The 20,241-nt window shown below is 51.0% G+C and overlaps 8 protein-coding genes across 8 annotated transcripts; 3 read left to right on the forward strand and 5 right to left on the reverse strand.

Moving 5' to 3' along the window:
- Window positions 1-111: 111 nt before the first annotated feature.
- On the forward strand, window positions 112-1,210 carry BDV59DRAFT_200299 (uncharacterized protein; the record flags this gene model as incomplete). Its single annotated transcript, XM_073693553.1, has 4 exons — window positions 112-276; window positions 326-612; window positions 661-877; window positions 941-1,210. The coding sequence occupies 4 exons, from the start codon at window positions 112-114 to the stop codon at window positions 1,208-1,210; spliced, it is 939 nt and encodes a 312-aa protein (XP_073549805.1).
- Window positions 1,211-1,365: 155 nt separating this feature from the next.
- BDV59DRAFT_200300 (sialidase family protein) lies at window positions 1,366-2,655 on the reverse strand (the record flags this gene model as incomplete). Its single annotated transcript, XM_073693554.1, has 4 exons — window positions 1,366-1,797; window positions 1,858-1,906; window positions 1,962-2,078; window positions 2,132-2,655. The coding sequence occupies 4 exons, from the start codon at window positions 2,653-2,655 to the stop codon at window positions 1,366-1,368; spliced, it is 1,122 nt and encodes a 373-aa protein (XP_073549806.1).
- A 677-nt stretch (window positions 2,656-3,332) lies between these two features.
- On the forward strand, window positions 3,333-4,588 carry BDV59DRAFT_200301 (zinc-dependent alcohol dehydrogenase; the record flags this gene model as incomplete). The annotated part of the gene is made up of 4 exons (XM_073693555.1): window positions 3,333-3,489; window positions 3,551-3,918; window positions 3,976-4,054; window positions 4,107-4,588. The coding sequence occupies 4 exons, from the start codon at window positions 3,333-3,335 to the stop codon at window positions 4,586-4,588; spliced, it is 1,086 nt and encodes a 361-aa protein (XP_073549807.1).
- A 35-nt stretch (window positions 4,589-4,623) lies between these two features.
- BDV59DRAFT_200302 (putative C6 transcription factor) lies at window positions 4,624-6,196 on the reverse strand (the record flags this gene model as incomplete). The annotated part of the gene is made up of 4 exons (XM_073693556.1): window positions 4,624-4,638; window positions 4,709-4,900; window positions 4,951-5,407; window positions 5,457-6,196. The coding sequence occupies 4 exons, from the start codon at window positions 6,194-6,196 to the stop codon at window positions 4,624-4,626; spliced, it is 1,404 nt and encodes a 467-aa protein (XP_073549808.1).
- Window positions 6,197-6,358: 162 nt separating this feature from the next.
- On the forward strand, window positions 6,359-7,553 carry BDV59DRAFT_159382 (DUF967 domain protein). The gene is made up of 2 exons (XM_073687504.1): window positions 6,359-6,570; window positions 6,621-7,553. Exons 1-2 carry the CDS (start codon window positions 6,535-6,537, stop codon window positions 7,155-7,157), a joined length of 573 nt encoding a protein of 190 aa, XP_073549809.1. The 5' UTR covers window positions 6,359-6,534; the 3' UTR covers window positions 7,158-7,553.
- bipA (Hsp70 family ATPase KAR2) lies at window positions 7,242-9,762 on the reverse strand. The gene is made up of 4 exons (XM_073687503.1): window positions 9,364-9,762; window positions 9,101-9,296; window positions 7,942-9,047; window positions 7,242-7,891 (listed from the first exon to the last, which is right to left on the reverse strand). Exons 1-4 carry the CDS (start codon window positions 9,512-9,514, stop codon window positions 7,326-7,328), a joined length of 2,019 nt encoding a protein of 672 aa, XP_073549810.1. The 5' UTR covers window positions 9,515-9,762; the 3' UTR covers window positions 7,242-7,325.
- Window positions 9,763-9,919: 157 nt separating this feature from the next.
- BDV59DRAFT_174356 (uncharacterized protein) lies at window positions 9,920-10,649 on the reverse strand. Its single transcript, XM_073689062.1, has 2 exons — window positions 10,496-10,649; window positions 9,920-10,445 (listed from the first exon to the last, which is right to left on the reverse strand). Exon 2 carries the CDS (start codon window positions 10,437-10,439, stop codon window positions 9,996-9,998), a length of 444 nt encoding a protein of 147 aa, XP_073549811.1. The 5' UTR covers window positions 10,440-10,445; window positions 10,496-10,649; the 3' UTR covers window positions 9,920-9,995.
- Window positions 10,650-17,048: 6,399 nt separating this feature from the next.
- On the reverse strand, window positions 17,049-20,091 carry BDV59DRAFT_192019 (amino acid permease-domain-containing protein; the record flags this gene model as incomplete). Its single annotated transcript, XM_073691984.1, has 6 exons — window positions 17,049-17,586; window positions 17,643-17,917; window positions 18,417-18,495; window positions 18,551-18,951; window positions 19,003-19,719; window positions 19,780-20,091. The coding sequence occupies 6 exons, from the start codon at window positions 20,089-20,091 to the stop codon at window positions 17,049-17,051; spliced, it is 2,322 nt and encodes a 773-aa protein (XP_073549812.1).
- Window positions 20,092-20,241: the final 150 nt, after the last annotated feature.

The raw sequence follows: 20,241 nt of genomic DNA on the forward strand, positions 1-20,241 counted from the left end.
GGCGTTTGATATTAATAGCAGCTTCGCTCCAGGGTATCCGCCAGCCCGCAGCTCTTCCCCATCCATCTTAGATCATGGTTATCAGGTTTTAATTTGTCTTGTCTACCCTCCATGTCTGTTTCGTCGAATTCCATTGGCCGTCCAACAGACCCAGATAGTCTCGTGCTGGAGGCATGGGGCCAAGGTCTCATGGTGGGCTCCTTGGTGGTGATGGCCCTCATCACCGTGGCCAACATGAAGCGACGTATACTCCTCCATAAGCTGATCTTCGCCGAGGTACGGACATCAACAACATGATGTCGTGGACAAATGCTAAACGGTATAGCTGCTTCTCGCCATACCTCACGGCACCTTCGTCTTCCCCCATCCTCCCGTCTACGGCTGGTATTTGTCGGCCACCGCGATCGGACTCAACATCTCTTGGAGTTTGCATAATGTGATCGCGTGGATGAAGAACCGACCGTTCCTCTCGAGACGGGTGTCCATATTCTACATCACTACGGTGCTGCTAGCCCAGCCGTACTGGGTTGTCGAAATATATGCCAACTTCACCTTCTTCAACAACATTAATCGTATTTTCCTCGTCACGCGACCCTTAGAGCCTCTCTTCCGGTAGATCTCACCATTCTATACATCTATTCCCCGTGCTAATGGTCCCAGCGACCCCTGGTGGGTGTTCACCACCTGTTCTCTCTTCTACACCATCAAGCGCGAATACGGCTTCAGCTACAAGGAGCTGGTCATCGTCAGTCCGCGCTTCGGTATCATGCTGCTCTCCATGTGTCTATCCATTGCCTTCATCGTGGTAGACACCTGCGCCGTGCTGGGGGTCTTTCACAGTCGAGAACTCCCGACCGGCGTGGAGCCCTTCTGGAAGGTGAGCTTCATCCTACCTATCCGGCCCTATCTCTACGCACCAGATATTAAACATTACCTATAGTTATCCTTCATCTTCAAATGTATCTGTGACACTGTCATCCTTGACGACTTCAAAACCGCCCTAGATGCTCTGCGACTGCACTGGCTCAAGAAGCGCGCCGAAAGCGGCGAGATCTTCCTCCCAGGCAGCCAGTTTCAAGCGGATGTCGTCTGTCCTGCAGCGCGCGATACCACCGTCGAAGATGACATCGAGGCGCAGCGCACGAGTGGACAGGAGCTCCGCAAGATCGCCTCGGAAGTGCCGCAGGTGTACATGCGCGAGAAAATATAACGTTTCGTGCCATTTTCGTATTTATCTAATTGCTGGCGCGCCAGCTGTACATAATAACGAGTGATGATGATGATAGTGAATGTGAATATGAAGATATGATTTCTACCGCCGCGTCTTATACCTATCTACTCGCCATTGCACCCTCACCCAAGCCATCAGAAATACTCCCGCAAATCCATCAAAGTAGCCGTCACTTTATTGCTGCCCCCGTTCAGCACCCCGGCCCCATGGATCAGGAGATAGCGGCCACCGCCCTCGCGCAGCACGCGGAGCGCCCGCGTGTAGCTGTGACCCTCGGGGGTGGGAATCTCGGTCCACTCGCCCTCGCCGAGGTTACGGTTGATGAAGATGGAGCTTTGCGTGCCTGAGCCGACAATGATGGTACCGTGGCGTCCCCCGTATGGCGTCCACACCACGTACGGCGACGAGGTCGGCTGCGTACCGCTCGAGACGACGAGCTTCTGATGCGGCGCGGCAGCGATGGCCTCGGGGTCGGCTGAGATGCGGAAGTACAGCGGGAAGGAGTAGCTGGAGGTATTGAAGAAGGAGCCATACTCGTAGACATAGAAGTATTTGTTGTTGGGGAGCTGGTTTCGTGAGCTGGATGGACATATTATACGTGCATAGTATGTATTTTGTGTACGTACCTTGGTGAGGATGGGCATGCCCGGACGATCCGTATAGGTAGGGTACGCCCTATGTCTGTTAGGCAGTGACCGGGTGACAGTACGCAGGATGGAGAAAAACATACACATCGTCGATGACCGGACCCCAGTTCTTTAGATCGTGCGTGGTCTGGTGCACGAGTTTCTGGCCATGGGTGGTATTCGCGCGCTGATCGGAGTAGTAGCAGATCAACGAGCCCTTGCTGCTTTCATGAGCACATCGCCAACCCCAGTCCAGAAGAATGAGAAAACGTACTATGTCATCAGGAACGGCTCCCAGACCGGCGTGAGCCCATTGTTAGGCACCGCCTCCCCGCCCGCCGCAATATGGCTCACAAACTCCCAGGTGCGGCCGTCGTCCGGCGACGCGTACAGGTCAATCTGTGTGGATGACAGATCTGTCGGAATGCTGCTGCCTGCAAGCAGCAGTGTGCCAGCAGGGAACTTCCCAATGCGCTCTGGTAGGTAGTATAGGAAGGGTTGGTAACGCAGGCCCAACCCATTGGCGGTGTCGTGCACCTGCGACAGCTCCGACCAGGTCTGTCCGTGATCCCTGGACCGGTAGATGGGGAAGTACACCGCCGGCGGTTCGGGGGAGTAATTCTCCCAGGTAGCGAGGATGTCGCCATTGGGCAGCTGCTCGTTGCGGGGATAGAGCGTGCGAGGAATAGTGTAGTTGCTAGGGGGTTGGAAGATGAGCGTGCTGTTGTAGGGGATAATTGGACGTGTTGCTGCTGCTGCAGTCAGAGCAGCGACTGGAAGAAGACCGAGAAGCTTCATTTTGCTTTTCTGCTAGTTTCTATCGTTTTGTGTATGCGCTTGATTCGGTCGAATTGAGGCTTTTATAGTGTCGCAGGCGGACGTGTATAGCAGTCATCCCACCGGAGTTGTGCTCATTCTGGCGCATGGCGCCAAGTGCCGGGATAATTCCATGCATTAGTTGTAAATTAGTATGTCCATATACGTATTGCTTGCGGTAGTCTTTGGAGTTGAGGGAAGCTGTCCCAATATTATAGTAGCAACGGTCAGGCATGTCTGGATGTATAGACAGGCCATCAACAATCCCTATGGGCATTCTGTGTCCACATCCCCAGATGCTCAGCAGACGCGATATATAGTGGCTTGTTAAACGGAGAAATACCTCGGAGAAATACACCGTCATACCAAATTGCGGAGAATTGCGGGGAAGTCCAGACCATCTTAGCACCGTCCGTTATAGCTTCATCTGCTCGGAGAATTACAGAGTACAGGTCCCACCTCAGCGTCATCACGGCCATGTTATCGTACAAACAATATAGCATATCACGGCCAATGGGAGAAATAGTATATTTCTCCTCGAACTCTCCTCCTCACCACCCTCATTCAAGACATCTCGTGCCGGTGCCCAGCATACTTATACCCCTTCTGCACCAACTCAACATGACAGCAACGAAAAGCATCACAGAACCTTCATCACCATGGTTGAAATACCTCTCCAAGCTCCCTCCACTCAAACCGTAGCCCTCGTCACCGAGCTCGGCGGCACGGTCGAATTCCGCGAGGGATACCCCGTGCCAACGCCAGGCCAGAATGAAGTCCTCGCCAAGGTGCTATACACCGGCGTCTGCCAAAGTGGTTCGTACCATTTACCCACCAGAAATCCCCAAACCATCCAATCCCGGTACTAACATCCCAGACCTCCACACGAAGAACGGCACCGCAGCCGGCCCCGACGGCAATCCCATCACGCAGATCAAACTGCCGCACGTCGGCGGCCACGAAGGCGTCGGCCGCATCATCGCCCTCGGGCCAGGATGTGGCCCGGATCTCAAAGTCGGCGGACTAGTGGGAATCCGGTTCTCGAGTCGCATCTGCCGCCGCTGCGAGTTCTGTCTCGCCGGCACGGAACAGTACTGCGTCAAGAGCACAAACCACCTCCACCACGAGGACGGTAGTTTCCAGGAATACATCGCGCTGGACGCCGACTACCTGACCATTCTGCCCGAAGATATCGATCCCGCCGTGATCGGCCCGGTGCTATGCGCCGGTGTCACGGCGTACAAAGTAAGCGAGCCTGCGTCCTCGCGGTAATACAATGGTATATGGACTGACGCTGGATAGGCCGTGTTGAACACCAACATCCGGGCAGGGAACTGGCTCGTGGTGGTCGGCGCCGGAGGCGGACTGGGCCATCTCGCAGGTGAACACGCCCAGCTGTCAGCTTAACCGTACTTCCACTGACACGCCGGCAGTGCAATACGCCAAAGCGCAAGGCGCGCTGGTCATCGGCGTGGACGCAGGCGACAAACGCGACTTCGTCCTCGGGCTCGGCGCCACGGAATTCATCGACTTCACCACGACAGACCCGACGCAGCGCGTGCATGAGCTCACGGGTCTGGGCGCGCACGCGGTCGTCGTCACGGCTGGCAGTGCACGGGCGTTTGCGCATGCGTGCGATATGCTCCGGGTCGGGGGCACGCTAAGCTGCGTGGGGATTCCGCCAGGACGCCCGGCGCTGGAGACACCCATCTGCACGATCGTGATCAAGGGGCTGCGGGTTACAGGAAACCTGGTTGGATCGTTGAAGGAGTGCATGGAGGCGGTAGATTTGGTGCGCCGCGGGGTGGTCAAACCGGAGATCAAGGTACGGGCGTTTAGGGAGCTGCCGCAGGTGTATGAGGAGATGGAGAAGGGGGACATCGCGGGGCGAATCGTTCTCAAGGTTTCAGAGTAGCTGAACGCATTGGGAGTGTTAGGGGAATAGCTGGTCTAGATGCTCTTCTTCTAATGAAGTTTGTTTCTCTGGACTGTTTTCAGGAGGGTTCGTGGTGAGAAGTCGTGCCGGCGCCTTGACCAGCGCTTCGGCAGTCTTTGCATGCAGGATAGACTTAAGAAGAGGATCCTGGTCCAGGAATGGGGTCAGTCGGTGATAGAGCGCATGGAGGAAGTCCTGGGGGCGCAGTTCGAAGGCTGCGCCGGACGAGCCGGACGATGTGTACAAGACAGTGTCTGCGAGGGAATTTGCGACCTCGAAGCACTTCAACAGCTACCGCCGCATCTTAGCTTACAGTCTTCGCTGTAATGGCGCCCACTCACCTGGTCTCGTCCCAGTGGCAGCAGATCCGCCTGCGTAAAGCCCTGCAACGAGAAGAGTAGATCACGGCTGACGACAGCCGGAAACCGGAACGTCATCAGTTCGACATACGAGGTGGACGAGAGGAGATGGCGCGCGAGAGCCTCCTGCCAGATAATCATGCGCATCCACTCCTTTGTAATGCAGTAGTCGGCCATGCGCGTCGACACCCGATGTCCGTCCGTCTGCTGGAGGGACAGGACGGATAGGGCCCCCTCTGTCTCCGCCAGACCGACGGCAGACACGTCGACGCCGCTGCGGCTGCGGCTCGCAGCAATCGCATCGAAGGCAGCAAACAGTCTCGCCAGCTCGACGAGACCCTGGACGTGGACATTGGGAGGAGCACTCCGACTAGTCACATCCGGCCAGTGGATCGGGGTCACAAACGACGGCGCGAGACCAAGGTGCATAGCGTATCCTCTGCACGGGTCAGCGCATCAGCGCGACGGACCTTAATCTTGTAACTCACCTCTCTGATACCCATAGGAGCGTAAATAGAATCTCGCGGTTGACAATCACATCGTCCTCGCGGCGTCCATCCGCCCCATCCGCCGGAGTCACCTCGTCCAGTCTCAGGATTCGGGCGCCCGAAAGCGCCTCCTGGATGAACATCATAGCAGAATTACGTCGGTTGATCTTCGCATGATACACATGTAAAAAGAACGACACGAGAACGCCCCTCGCGTCGAGATACTCGCGGTAGTTGCTCTCCTCGCGCACGCGCAGACACTCCCTCGCCAACAGTGCACTATCCACCGGTCCGGCGACATCCTCGACGGGCGCCATCTGCAGCTGTGCCATCGTTGCCGCACAGAGACCCGTCGCGAGAGCATACGTCTGCGGATCAGTCGGCTCCTCCAGTCGGGAGAGGAGCGCCTCGGCGTCGACCACAGGCCAGACGCTAAACGACGCATCACCATACCGGCGAACCACGGCGACAAGCACCGAGGATGCGATAGGCGAGCCGGTCAGTTGGGCCTGCGGAGCCCCTCGACCGTCTAATCTGTCTGTCTCATCTGCTGTATTGATCCGATCTTCAGACGGTGCGGCACGCCGGACTTTGGGTCCTCGCCGACGGGCTGGCTTCAGATACGTGCAGGCGACCTGCTTCGGGCCGCTGGAGCAGGTATTGCACGGCCAGGCACCGCTGCATTTCACCTTTCTAGCGATGCATTCATCGCAGGCGCGTTTAGTGAGTGGAGGACGCATGCTGGGTGAATTCTGGGGCTGCTACAGCGGACGGTGGAGATGTATGCGGTATGCAGGGTATGCGGCGCAATTCCGACATGGTGAGGGGAAGAGGGGCTCACTATCCGATGACCCTCTACGGCTTCTAGTCTTATATGGAGAGTATTGTATAGTCCGTTGGTATTCATAGTCCGTAGAAGCAGCTTCGAAGTAGCTATTTTGCGGATACGTCATGATCTCCACTGTGATTTCGGCGTTAAATTAGACGAGAACTTCCACCTCAGCATCTTTTCCTGCATCTACGTCTACACCTATATCTATACACCTATAGCTACACAGCATACATCAATTCTCCCACAATGGAAGACAAGCCCCTCGCCCTGGCCAGCAGCGATGTATGTATGCCTCATATCTCTCTCCATCTCCTCCTGCTAACCCCTCTCAGCCCCGCGATCTCGCCGCCCAGGAATCCTCCGCCTCGGTGCTCTTCTCCTCCTTCACCTCCAACACCGCTTGGTCTCTCGGGCAGGCCCTGCGCTCTCGTATTCTCTCGCTGCCGCCCGATCAGCGCAAGCCGGCGCTCATCTCCATCACGCTGACCGGCGGGTCCGAATCGCACGTCGTGTTCCAGTGTGCGACCGAGCCCGGCACCGTCGCCGACAATGAGATCTGGGTGCGTCGCAAGCGCAACACTGTGCTGCGCTGGGGCGTCTCTAGCTGGCTGATGCGGAACAAGATGCTCACCAGCACGGGTCTGGGGCCCAGCGAGGTCGAGGCGGCGCTGGTGCGCAAGTTCGCCCTCACCAGCACCGGCGGCGGCGGCGCGGCCGATGACTATGCCATCCATGGTGGCGGGTTCCCCGTTCGGGTGAAGGGGGTGGACGGCGTGGTGGGTGTCATTGTGGTCAGTGGGTTGAAGCAGGAGGATGACCACCAGGTGATTGTGGAGGTGGTGCAGGAATTCGTCAAGGGGCAGCAGTAGGGAACAGGATCTACGGCGTGCGAGACTGGACATCATTCTACACTGGGTGTATTGATAACGATATTCAAGGTATCAAACGATCTGCCGACAGAGCCGGACAATGCAACCAAAAGAAATGGGAATATAAAAATCACATGAAGCAAACTCCGAAAATCCCTCTAAGTAATTTTACAGTTCATCATGGCCCATGGGCTCGTCATCCTCATCCGCCGGCGCAGAGCCATACAGCTTGCTGGTGATGGGGTAGGCCACGTTGGACAGTTGCTCGCGCTGCTCCTCGAAGTCTTCCGTGGTGGCAGTCGCCGCGTTGTCATCCAGCCAGTCCATCACCTCCTTGACGGCGTCCAGAATGGTCTGCTTGTCGTCCTCGTCGATCTGGCCACCGAGGCCGTTCTCGTCGTTGACCTGGTTCTTCAGGCTGAAGGCGTAGTTCTCCAGCGAGTTGCGGGCCTCGATCTTGGCCTTGATCGCCTTGTCCTCCTCGGCGAACTGTTCGGCCTCCGCAACCATGCGCTCAATCTCCTCCTGGGACAGACGACCCTTGTCGTTGGTGATGGTGATCGACTCGGCCTTACCGGTGCCCTTGTCACTGGCACCGACCTTGAGGATACCGTTGGCGTCCAGCTCGAAGGACACCTCGATCTGGGGCACGCCACGGGGGGCGGGAGGAATACCAGTCAGCTCAAACTTGCCGAGCAGGTTGTTGTCCTTGGTCAGAGAACGTTCTCCCTCGACTGTAGCAGGGTTAGCGAGGATCATCCATAGGAGCTGCATGCACACTTACAAACTTGGATAAGGACGGTGGGCTGGTTATCCGCGGCGGTAGAGAAGATCTGCGACTTGCGAGTGGGGACCACAGTGTTACGGGGGATGAGCTTGGTCATCACACCGCCAGTAGTCTCGATACCGAGAGTAAGAGGGTTGACGTCCATCAGAACAAGATCGCCGGTACCTTCCTCGCCGGAAAGGACACCACCCTGAACGGCAGCACCGAAAGCGACAGCCTCATCAGGGTTGATACCCTTGCTGGCCTTCTTGCCACCGAAGAACTCCTCGAGGAGGGACTGGACCTTGGGGATACGAGTGGAACCACCGACCAGGACGATGTCGTTGATCTCAGACTTCTTAACCTTGGCGTCCTTGAGCACCTGCTCAACGGGCTTGAGGGTCTTCTTGAAGAGGTCCATGTTCAGCTCCTCGAACTTGGCGCGAGTCAGGGTCTCCGAGAAGTCGTTGCCGTCGTGGAAGGCTTCGATCTCAATGCGAGTGGACATCTGGGAAGACAGAGTACGCTTGGCCTTCTCAACCTCGCGCTTCAGCTTACCCATGGCCTTGAGGTCCTTGGTAATGTCAACACCGTTCTTCTTGTTGTACTGCTTGACGAAGTAATCCATGACACGGTGGTCAAAGTCCTCACCACCCAGGTGAGTGTCACCAGCGGTGGCCAGGACCTCGAAGACACCGTTATCAATGGACAGGAGGGAGACATCGAAAGTACCACCACCCAGATCGTAGACAATCACCTGACGCTCATCACCAGTCTTGTCCAAACCATAGGCGATAGCGGCGGCGGTGGGCTCGTTGACGACACGGAGGACGTTCAGACCGGCGATGGTACCGGCGTCCTTGGTGGCCTGTCGCTGAGCGTCGTTGAAGTAGGCGGGAACGGTGACAACGGCGTGGGTGACCTTCTTGCCGAGGTAGCCCTCAGCGACCTCCTTCATCTTTCCGAGAACCATGGCGGAAACCTCCTCAGGAGTGAGGGTCTTGGGCTCCTTGTTGACATCGACTCTAACGACGGGCTTGCCATCCTTGTTGGCGATCTTAAAGGGGAAGTTCTTGGTGTCGCGCTGGACATCCTTGTCATCGAACTTGCGACCAATCAGGCGCCTAGGGAGGTTAGTACCGCGACACAATTCGAGGAGAGAGGGCGATCGACTCACTTGATGTCGAAGATGGTGCGCTTAGGGTTCGCGGCGTACTGATTCTTGGCGGCGTCACCGACCAGACGCTCCTCGTCGGTGAAGGCGACGTAGGAGGGAGTGATACGGTTTCCTTGGTCGTTGGCGAGAATTTCCACCTTTCCGTTCTGCATCACACCGACACAACTGTAGGTAGTTCCCAGATCAATACCCACGACTGGATTCGTTGAAATTAGCACGACTCTCTCCTTCACACTCTCTCATTGCAGATCCATTGAACATACCGGTTCCATAATCATCCTGCACCGAGCTCTCCTCGGCGTGAGCGGTTCCGAAAAAGGCCAGAGGGGCAATGAAGACCATCAGAAGGTAGAAGATGGTGGTCCAAGCCGTGAAAGGCTTAGCCGCACCACTGCGGCTTGATAGAGAGGCCATTGTGAGTGTGGTATATCCGTATTTCAGGACAGGGCAATGGAGGAATCAACCTCGACGCGACCCCAGAGAACAGGGAAGAGGAGGAAGAGGGGAAGAAAGGGGAAGAAAAGAAAACAAAACAAGAAAAAGACAATCCCAACCGCAGGTGGAGAGTAGGCGGAGGCGAGAGGGAGGCGACGACGAGAGAGGAAGAGAGGAAGAGGATCGGATGGAGCAGACGACGAAGAGCTTCTTTTGTATGGCGCGCGGGCAACTGCGGCCAGCATGGCCTTTTCGCTGATGGTTTATTTCTTGCACCGCCATTGGTGGACTCGCTCACCGGCGGGCGGTTCTGCCGGCAGATTCCCCGGGCGTTCGTTGGTGGGACCACAGGGCGGTCTTAGGTAATGGAACCCGCTCGAAAGGGTTAGAACTGATGACTCATTGTTCAAATTCATAATTTGTCAGCCAGCATAAGAAGTATAGACCTCTGGCTACGTATCTAGTACACTCGTCGGTCTTGTTCGACATCGTACAACAACGCCGCCGTCACCTCATGTCCATCGGTCTTCTCAAACACAAGCCCGACCGCTCTGCCATGGCCTGTCACCACATTCAGTAGTCCACCATGGTCCTGACCCGATAGTCTTCCCCCGTTGTAGTATTCTGGAAGCATCTTCACTGCCGTGTCATCATCCTTCAAGTTGACCTGCACATCACACCAGGGCCGGTAATTGTGGATGCCCACAACAACAGTGAATATGTCGCCGCAGGAGGATTTTAAGCGGAGCATTCCAGAGGTACCGCTGCCCCCCATGAACAAGACATGCTGGCCGTCCTGTTCCGTCCAGGTGCCGCCGTTGGCATAGTACCAGCAGCCCTTTTCGACAACCGTGACGGTATCGCTGGTGCTATTGCGAACACTGAGGTGGATCGTGTAGGACATGGTTTGCTGCAGATGTCAGGCTACTTTGGGAGAAGACTTATAGATAGCACACATACATGCTACAAGTGACACCAGTATGGTTGAACCTGAATACTGTGGGGAGAATTTTGCGCTGCAAATTTTTATGCTTCAATAAGTGAAGTCTGTCAGACTCAACGCCGATTCTGGTGGAGTCTACACTTAATATAACGGAAGAGTGCTACATGGCCAACACCAATCATTGGGCTGGGGTACTATCGGCTATAACTGACTTCTGATGTTGGTTGTTTGCTACTCAGCACGCCACCGACCACACTTTATGTCCGTACTTCAGCTGTCTGACGCCAGACTCCCATGCTTACGCTGTTTGCAGTTCCAAAATGGGCTCAGATACGACCGGAGATGGCACAGTGGCGTGCTGCTAATAATTTCATTATACGTGTTGTGAGGCGATTTCTTTTGCAAAATCTGGTGTATGCAGAGTCAGGAACGTCATGCTCTCTTTTCTCGCATCATATACGATTAAGTGTAGAGTACATACGTATATGGTCAAACAAAGATACAGGGTGGTTCAAAGCCTCATTTCGCCCGCGCAAGACCACCCTGTCGTTGGACAAGTTCACCCATTTTCTGCGTGCCCTCTCCTATATCTTGCGGTTTAAATCTGCAGAAGAGGCAGGCTTGGGGTCACTGGGCAAGGTCTGACAATACACTTTTGGTACTGTAGCCCGCACAGCTTATCATCAGCATGGACAGCCTCGTGAGGTGTTAATGACCAGCCTATTGGGTATGAGAGGTAGCTAAACCCTCCCAGCAGCATAATATACACTAGGTCTGTCGGGTTATTTTCCTCTAAGCATGATAAATAGGCTTTTCAGCTATACTGATGAAAATCTGTGACCAACATTTGCAACTTGCATCGATACCAATAACTTCCGCCGTACACTACTACGCTGTATTCCCGTAGCCCTATGCCCAATCCTACACCCACCTCCGGGCCCAACACAAACCCAGCCTGGCTATCACACGTTTCTCCATTTTCCGACTTTATAAAATTGGGAAAGAGGGAATTACCGTGGAGGGCAACAACCAGAAGAGCCAGGGGAAATTCTGCCCAGAGCCGCCGTACATGGGATGTGCAGGGGGAGGTCGTCATGAAGTATCAACGCTAATATTTATTTACGCCTATACACTGACAACATATAACCTTATTCAACCACTTGGATAGCAAAGAACCGCTGCTAGTATTAGTAGGGCGATACGTCTCATAAAAAATTGCGTAACGTGATTTGCAACAGAGGTCCATGCTGCACAAATTCGATTGATGTTCCCTCTAGTGGACGTATCCAGACGACTAACCCATAGAGACGCATATTTCGAAGAGATATGCATCGTTGGAAGTTCCAGTTTAAACATGAGCTGCCTAGCCTGACACAACTTCACGATATCCAGAGCAGAGTATCCCCCTCCACTATCTCCTCTTTTCTCTGCTCTTCGTTTTCAGTCTGCGAATTAGCACAAGCTCCTCGATCACTTTACTGCGCCTTCTTGCTGCTGTCCTTCTCTGCCACATCATTACTATTATCTAACCAAAACGCATTGCACACGCTTTCTCCTGTATCCTCCTCCTCGCTACCAGCTTCGGACTCTGCCATCTTTTGTTCCTCGGCTCTCTGATTGCCCCAGATTGAGTAGACTTCAGTCCTTGTAGCATGGCATATCCCATAGACTTGGCTTCTCCTGTTAGTTCGTAGCTCACCATTTTATTCAAGGGCTCACAAGATAATTATAAAGGCCTTCTATACTCTAGGCAATGGACGTTTAGCATACGACTGTGATTGGCGTGGTACCATGCATATAGAGGTACATGTTTATCGTATTATAAAATAGGCATTAGACTATACTTTAAGGAATCCTCTCTTATTTGCTCTCTTCCCTCTTCATGTTTCCAGACATTCCCTGTGGAATACGATTAGTCTTAAAACTGGAAACGACTACATTTGTTAAATGGCCATTACATTACCGGTACATAGGAAATACGGATTCACATTGGCATATTTTAAACCGCATTAAGGGTCTTATAGTCAGTTAATTTGGGGCTACCTCGTAAGTGTCTTTTTGCAAGAATGCATCAGTGTTGTCGTAAGATACTAACGAGATAGTCAAATATCCCATTCTGGAGGCTTAGTATTTAATCTTGGTAAAGTTATATACTGGCTCCGTTTTGAATGCGCCAGTTGATGACAAGGTGTCGGATGCTTGGTATTTCCTATCCCTTGCATCACGCTAACTTTGGCATCCAGGAGGTAGGACACGTTGGCGGATAAGTTAGCCAGCCAATTATCAACCGTGGCTCTTCGGGCAACTAAAACAGAAAACTGGTCCGATATATAGTCTTTTTTGGACGCTAACCTGCCCTCCTGCTATCTGACCATCTTATAGCCCGTCGTGCCGGTACGTACCACTGGTGGCAGGTCAACTTCAGTGCCATCAACTCAGTACCTTGCTTCGCGCGCAAAGATTGCCAAACCCTTTCTTGGAAGATGCTCTCCTGACTGTATTGCGCCAGGAATTCGGTCCTCAAATTATGACAAGTAGCCCTTTCCGCCAAGAGGACTCAATATGGGAACAAGCAACATTCCTCTGCGAGTAGTAAACAGGGGCAGAAGTGTTGTGTGTCATGTCTTTGGTACCATAGAATGGCATGCGGCTATGTCCTCGATAGAGTCTGATAATTAGCTTGCTTTTTTGGCGTGGCAGAACTTAAATCTTAATAATGAACTTAGGGTCCCCTTTATGGGACCCATCAAGGGCGAGAATTGTAAACAAAGTGATGCTTCAAACGGAACCTCTTAACCTAATCACTTGCTTATACACCTCAGTGTACCTATTTTGTTCTCATCCCTTCTTCAGTCTTCCAAACCAAGCCCCCGTGGCTAGGTAGTCAAACATTTCGCTTAGGAAGCTATCACGGTGAAAAAGATGTACCACTTCAGGGTTATCAACGCAACAATACTGGGAAAGTTATTCTTGCCAACCAAGCATGTGAAATTGAGCGTATATAGGAGCATAGATTTATCCGAAACATCCGAACAAGAGGAAAGGCTTCTGGGGTTTAACAAAATGTTACAATGTCAGATCACAAGCCCCCGAGGACGTTTTGCAGAGCCTTCCGCCTGGAAAGGGGTTACCGAACAGAAAATGCAAGCAGGGAACTAGACCCTACTTTTGGCAGGGTTATCATGTCGAAGTTTAGTACCTGAATTCCAGCTGGAAAGCAACAGCTACTGAGATTGTGCGATAAGCCGTAGTTCATACTAAAACATTGAATGGTCCATTATAGATGGGGTGACATGCTGAAATTCTGAAGAGATTACGTATTTAAGGATTGTGCGCAACATGAATTGGACCAGGGTAGTTATCTTAAGTGGTCTATTAAACCCAGCAGAATTATTATTATTATTAGATAAACGCAGGATGGCACAAGTGCTACCACCACTGCTTTTCATACTTACATGCATACTTCTTGCGGTGGCTGAAGTTTTTCATCCCGTGTTTTAAATACCCATGGTTCGATCCAACCTGCCTCACTAGAGGCTAAGAGCATAATTTTCATGGTTTAACGTATCGTGCACTGAGAGACGTTTCTCATGACTCATCAACAAAAGGCGTGTTACTCGGTGAGAAGAAGCTCGCATGTAGAGCAGGTGATACAGATACCTGCATCCAGCTATCGCTTACTGTATATATCCCAGGTACCCGCATTCTAGATGTCGTGGCGTGTAGATGTTATCACATTATTCTTTGCTTAACAGCATCCCTGGATTCCGCTTCTCACTGATTTCAACGGTTAAAATGCTGTGGCTGATATTATACCTGTAAGAATGAACAAAAAGGAGGAATGGGTAAAAACAAACGTGTCACGTCCCTAGATTATCAGTTATAAATATCTGTTTGTCCTTCCTGTTCAACTACAAGCAATAATCACCTGTCCAGGCGAAGCTCTGCCCCCGTGCCAAGGTCTCTAGCTACATCATGGTTAGAAAACCGGTAGTCCTTAACTTGAGCTCAGAAATGGCACGGCATGGAAACCTACTGATATTATATTTCACACGTTGCTGTTGGCAATTAACTACAACACTCTTTGCCAATGTACAGGCAGTGTGCGAATCGACGAGCTCGTTTTTATTTTCGTTCACGATATGTCGTCTCTTTGCAATTAGTGTACTTCTCCCTATCTATTGTCTACAACTCGGGACTCGCCTTCTTCCAACCATTCTTGCAAATGTATGGTATCTTATTGTGCCATGCCACAAGCTCCTTGAAGCAACGGAGACGTATAGGAGGCAAATCGCGTTGCAGACACAGCTCCAGCTGGAAGGAAAGTATATATTTCCAGACGATGAGCTGGTGAGAGTCGACCGATCCGAGAAAAGATGGATGAATGACATCTTTTGGCATGATCAAGTCGAACAGTTTCTAGTCTGCGGGGCAAGAGTGAGATTTATCCACTTAAAACCAACTGCTCCAGAAAATGACACCAATGGATGTGCCCCGAAGAGGCCCATCGTTCTCCTCCATGGATGCCGGAGCTGGAGCTATATATGGAGAAAGGTATGATGAAATTGAATAAAGATATATTTATCATAGGACATCCTCTATATATATCTTCAGTACCCGGACTTACGCCTATCTAGGTGTTACCGAAGCTTCTCAAAGAGGGGCATGAGCTTTACGCTTTAGATTGGCTTGGTTACGGACGCAGCGACAAGCCCATCTGCCGAGAGTCAATTACATTTGAACTACACATGCAGACACTAAGCGCCTTTGTCAACCATGTGAATCTGAGAGATGCCATCCTGGTAGCACACAGTTGGGGCGGGTAAGTAGAGTTTTGTAAAAACCCTCCCTTCCTTGTCGATAGTATCGCAGGCAATAACAACGTCTCAGATATGTGGCTCTATGTACCATCCCTACTCTTCCATCATCGTCTTGTAGTGGCCTCTTCCTCATTAATCCATTCCTCCCCGCTCAGCCTCGTGGGATGAGCGCGAACTCCTGCCTACTCTATGGGGCTGGGTTTCTCTTGACAGAAGTCCTAAGTGGCTACGTGCCTGAGTCCACTATCATGAGATTCATATCTCCGCACATTGCAGAACAAGATGTCGAAGGCTACGGTGCTCCTTACCAGCACTTACCCGCAAACGCCAGATCTAGCCGCGAACACTTCAGTCATATGGCACCTGGAACTCCGCACTTTGTTTTGAGACGCCTCCGTGAGACGCTACTCTGGAAGCTATGTGAAGCTATTTGCGATCCAAGAAATTTCAGAGACTTGAACGCACTAGCGCTTCTATCAGAAAGGGATGACAACATGAAGCGTTACTGGCAGAAGCAAAAACTATGCGAATGGGATGAGAGTCAAGAGAGCGCACTGAAAACAGCAGTGCTTTTTGGGAAGCACGACCCACTGCTAAAAGATTACAAAGAAATTATTTTGCGTGTTATTGGAAAGGAAAAAATGGTGAATTGGGCACCGAATGGCATCTGGCTCGAGGGTGCAGGCCATTACCCCATGGAAGACAAGCCAGATGACGTTGCAGGATTAATATCCAGGTTTTCCTGAGCCGAAAATCTGTCGTACATCTGGGTTTTATACAAAAATTGCCTAGATTTTCAGATCACGGCTATACGATATGCCGTTCTTTGGGCGACATCAAATCAATTGCCCTTTTCTTTTGGGACAATAGTTCAATAATGTTCGGACGATGTCGGTTACATCTTTCGTTTGGGTTCAAGCGACCTCCTTTTTTTTTTTTTTTTGCTTTGCGCTGCCGAGTGCCTTCTCCTATGTCAGCAATTTCTCTTGGTAAAAATAAGCAATAATCAGAAGATTATATACATATTGAACACTAATATCGAACACTAATTAATGAAGAACTGATCGTACACAGAACTAAGAATCCATGCCTCGAAACCTCGTCCGGTAAAATCAGACCAATATATCTCTCTTAGTAGCATTTCCTGGCTGGTAAGATATTAACATGAATATTCTAAGGAGATACTTAGGAGCGCTTTGATATACATGCTAGGGAAACTCAGCCGCATAGATATTGAAACCCGCTGCCACTTTCCACCCTGGAATCACGATATTGTGGTACTACTAGAAATATCCTGTATTTCACACAGTAATCGTCAAGCTGTCTAGAAAAGAAAATGTAAACTACTACCAGGCTTACAAAAAGGCATAGCCTCTACTAGTTACTATAATGGGGAACATGACCGTTCTACCGTGTACAGTACTCCCAAATCCTATAGATATTCACCCACAATTGAACAGCACATGCAATTGCTATAATATTTGGTCAGGATCTATATAACCGTTTACATAAAGCTTACATGGTAATTTGAAGACTATGTCAGGAGGATTCCTCTAGTGATACTTTTAACACATGTATACTTCCCGAGCGCGACACAACGCCTGCATAGGGAGGACTGTTTCTCAATGTACTCAAATTCGATTAACGAAGCTACACCTTAGTCAAGTAAGTCTTAATAATATTGGCCAGTATTTTCAATTTGCCCGCACTTTCGCCGCTGTCCTCACGAAAATCAATTGATACCCAAAGCTTACTCCTTATCATCGGGGTGGAAGACGAGCGCACGAACTTCAATACTTTCTCGAGGAGCCTCGTGCTCGGTCGCGGGATCCGCGAAGGCAGAGTGTGGTACTCTCCGTGCCCGACCGTCGGTTTTAGAATCAAAGCATTTGATGAGAGTGACAAGGTCAGGTGTCTGTCCATAACGGTAGAACCATTCGATGTTAGGATTCGGCTTCACTGTGCATGTCTCTCCCACACGATTGGGATAAATGAGCTTTACTGGTAAAATATCACCGTCTGGCACGGAATGCGCATTTGCTACTGCGAGAGGGTTCTTCAATATGGGTTTAATAGGTCTCCAGACGTTAATAATCTGATAGCGCCCCTTCAGAAGCTCTTCAGCATCCTCTGGAAGATGATATAGTACGCGTTCTTTAGAAGCGGCGTAGGACTGATCGATGTGAACGCGTTGTACAGGTCCTCGGATCTGTGCTTCGGGAGTACGTTCGTCTTTATGCTGGCGCCGAATAGTGTGGTCGAAGATAAAGATCCGAGACGCCCCGGTTCTGATATATTTCATCAGTTCAGGGTGGCTATTTGACACCAGACGATGTTTACATACGCATCCTTGAGTAGCTGCTCGGTCTCTGGATAGTACTCCCTTTTTATCTCGTCATCGTCATTGAACGATTTTGTCTGGCTCTCATGGTAATAGAATTGGAAGCCATGTCCGTCTAGAGTGTAATCGAGCTCCTGGCCACTGACATCATGGATGGTGACAGGTACTGCCTCCACGGGCCTATCGTATGTTTCTGGTCTACCGACATAGCTGGGTGAAAGATGGGATCCGTCAGGCATGATTTTAACAAAGTTAAGTGTGGTCTGCACGTCACGATGCTTTTCCGGCGCCAGGGACGAGGCTTTGGATTTCCATGCTGACGATAACTCCCCGCCAGGATTGTGAGTCTGGACAGCGGCAGAAGCCATAGTCTGAACGTGGCTGTAGGAAGCCTTGGTATGTTGAATAATGTATGTTTGTAGAGATGCAGAATGCCGGAGAGCAGGCTAGCTTCCCTAGACTTTTATAACACCCCATACTCCATGTGTAGAGGTGAACGGATTTGTCAGATTCGCACGTCATAAGTAACAATAATTGTTACTACAAGGGTCATGAATTACTATTGATGGATTCGCACATAATATGACGAAGGATCCGTGACACACATGCTGCTTCTGTACTATAGACGAATCAGGATGAAAATGCGCATTATTAATCATAGCTCTTCTCAGCATTGTATTTCTAATCTACCACTTGGACAGATACAGCCCCTCACTCGCCATTCTCATATACGCGGATAAGCTTCGTAATCCGAGTGCCATCATTCGAGACCTCCACCTCTTCTTCGAGTTCATATCCACCCAACCGTGGCAAGAGCCGAGTCCAGATATACCAATAAGCAACGCCAAATGCAATTCTAGGTAGGCTGGTTAGCGAGTTTACCAGACATATCAGAACGATGCAGTACCTACATTCCTATTCCAACAAGGGCATATGTTGCATAGAAGAAATCTACGTCACCCTTCCTATCCCGGGGAGGCACAAATGGTGCAATGAGTAATGCCAGGCAAATAGTAATTCGTAGGTATACAGCTGGCAGCCATGCCCGGAATGGACGGCTTATAAAAGGCTCTCTTTTGCGCAGTATCAAGAGCCCAACTGTTACCGCAAGCGCAAAGATTTGGCCCGGGTAGCCTTCGACGTCAAGGATGAAGTTATAAACATCACCCTGAGGAGGCAATGCTATCACAAGGAGGGAGGGAACATAGTGTACAAGAAGACCACCGAGAGGAGAGCCAAAAGGACGAGAGGATGAGAGAACATCGCCCCATGGCAAAAACCCTTGTCGACCAATTTCCTGGTTAACACGTGCCTACCGTAATGTTAGTCCACGTAGAAACGGTGTGCATGCGTACAGGCTTACCAGTGAAAAGGTCACCACCATGACATTTCCAGCAGCGGAAATAGCAATTGCAATCGGAAATGCCATTCTACCAATATGGGGACCAAAAATGCGTTCAAACAAAAGCGCACCTATGAGCTCCCCACTCTCTTTTATCTGGTTAATCGGAATCACCAGGAAGTAGGAAATATTGGCCACGAAGTATAGGACACTGGCGGTAGCCATAGCGGCTGGGGCCACCGTCTTTAAAGTCTGGACAGGGTTCTTTACTTCACTTAGGACGTTATTGGCGTTGTTCAGTCCAGCATAGGAATAGAGAACCTTGAATAGAGATGTGGTCAATAGGCTCCAGCTCCAGTTCGAACCTTCCCAGAGTCCGTCCTGCGACAAAACCGCCGAGTCATCCTTATAGACATCTGTATAATTAGGCCGGAAAACGATAACCCAGGTCGATGTAATTGTCATAATTATAATGACGGCAATCTTGATCCATCCAAGAATATTCTGAAGCCATACTCCGCCTTCGGGGAAAACACCATGCAAAATTGTGATGAAAGTAAGTAAACCGACAGCCAAAAGTATTTGTTGGTTTTCTGTCGGGTTATCGCATAGTGCAAACAACATGTACTTCGAAAATATGATACAGTTGCTAGCAGTAAACCCAAGAAAAACTGCCTGTACTGCAATGAGTGTTGACGCAAGGAATCGCGGTCTCCTGTATGTATATTCTAGATATACCTGTAAATCAAGGGCTTAGTGATTGCACACCCAATAAGACATTTATTGTAGTGTGAGTACCTTCTCACCTCCCGACCGAGGAAGCATGCATCCATACTCTAATGAGACGGTGAGTCCACAGGCAGCCAACCCGGTGCCAACCGCCCAAACAAGAAGTGACAATCCCACGCTACCAGTGGACTTTACTATTGATCCAGGTGTCGCAAATATGCCGCTCCCAATTACTCGAGACACCACCAATATGTAGGAGCTTGTCCAGGAAAGTGCTCGCACGTAACCGCCGTCCGTAACGGGTCTAGGAAAGTCGGCTCGCAATGAGTCGTCCTCGGTGGAAGGGCTGGTCAACAACGGTCGCCTTTCACTGACATCCATGTTGGCTTATAGTAGCAGCCCCAGTGGGCGGAACGACCAAGTCATATTCAGATTTATAAATAAAGGAGGTGAAGCAGAAGATATGAGACGCGCCATAAGGTTGATAGATGGTGTTTGGAGTTGCCCAGCACGTCATCCACGCTGTACGCA

The sequence above is a fragment of the Aspergillus ambiguus genome (genome assembly GCF_047715705.1).
Source record: "Aspergillus ambiguus strain CBS 117.58 unplaced genomic scaffold BDV59scaffold_8, whole genome shotgun sequence".
NCBI lineage: Eukaryota > Fungi > Ascomycota > Eurotiomycetes > Eurotiales > Aspergillaceae > Aspergillus > Aspergillus ambiguus.

Excerpts from the sequence above, each read along its gene's own strand:
- bipA (XM_073687503.1), bottom strand. The coding sequence starts at position 9,514 with ATGGCCTCTCTATCAAGCCGCAGTGGTGCGGCTAAGCCTTTCACGGCT. Across the intron at positions 9,297-9,363 it reads GCAGGATGATTATGGAACCG|TCGTGGGTATTGATCTGGGA; the intron begins GTATGTTCAATG and ends CAACGAATCCAG. Across the intron at positions 7,892-7,941 it reads CACCGTCCTTATCCAAGTTT|TCGAGGGAGAACGTTCTCTG; the intron begins GTAAGTGTGCAT and ends ACCCTGCTACAG.
- BDV59DRAFT_159382 (XM_073687504.1), top strand. The coding sequence starts at position 6,535 with ATGGAAGACAAGCCCCTCGCCCTGGCCAGCAGCGAT. Across the intron at positions 6,571-6,620 it reads TCGCCCTGGCCAGCAGCGAT|CCCCGCGATCTCGCCGCCCA; the intron begins GTATGTATGCCT and ends AACCCCTCTCAG.
- BDV59DRAFT_174356 (XM_073689062.1), bottom strand. The coding sequence starts at position 10,439 with ATGTCCTACACGATCCACCTCAGTGTTCGCAATAGCACCAGCGATACC.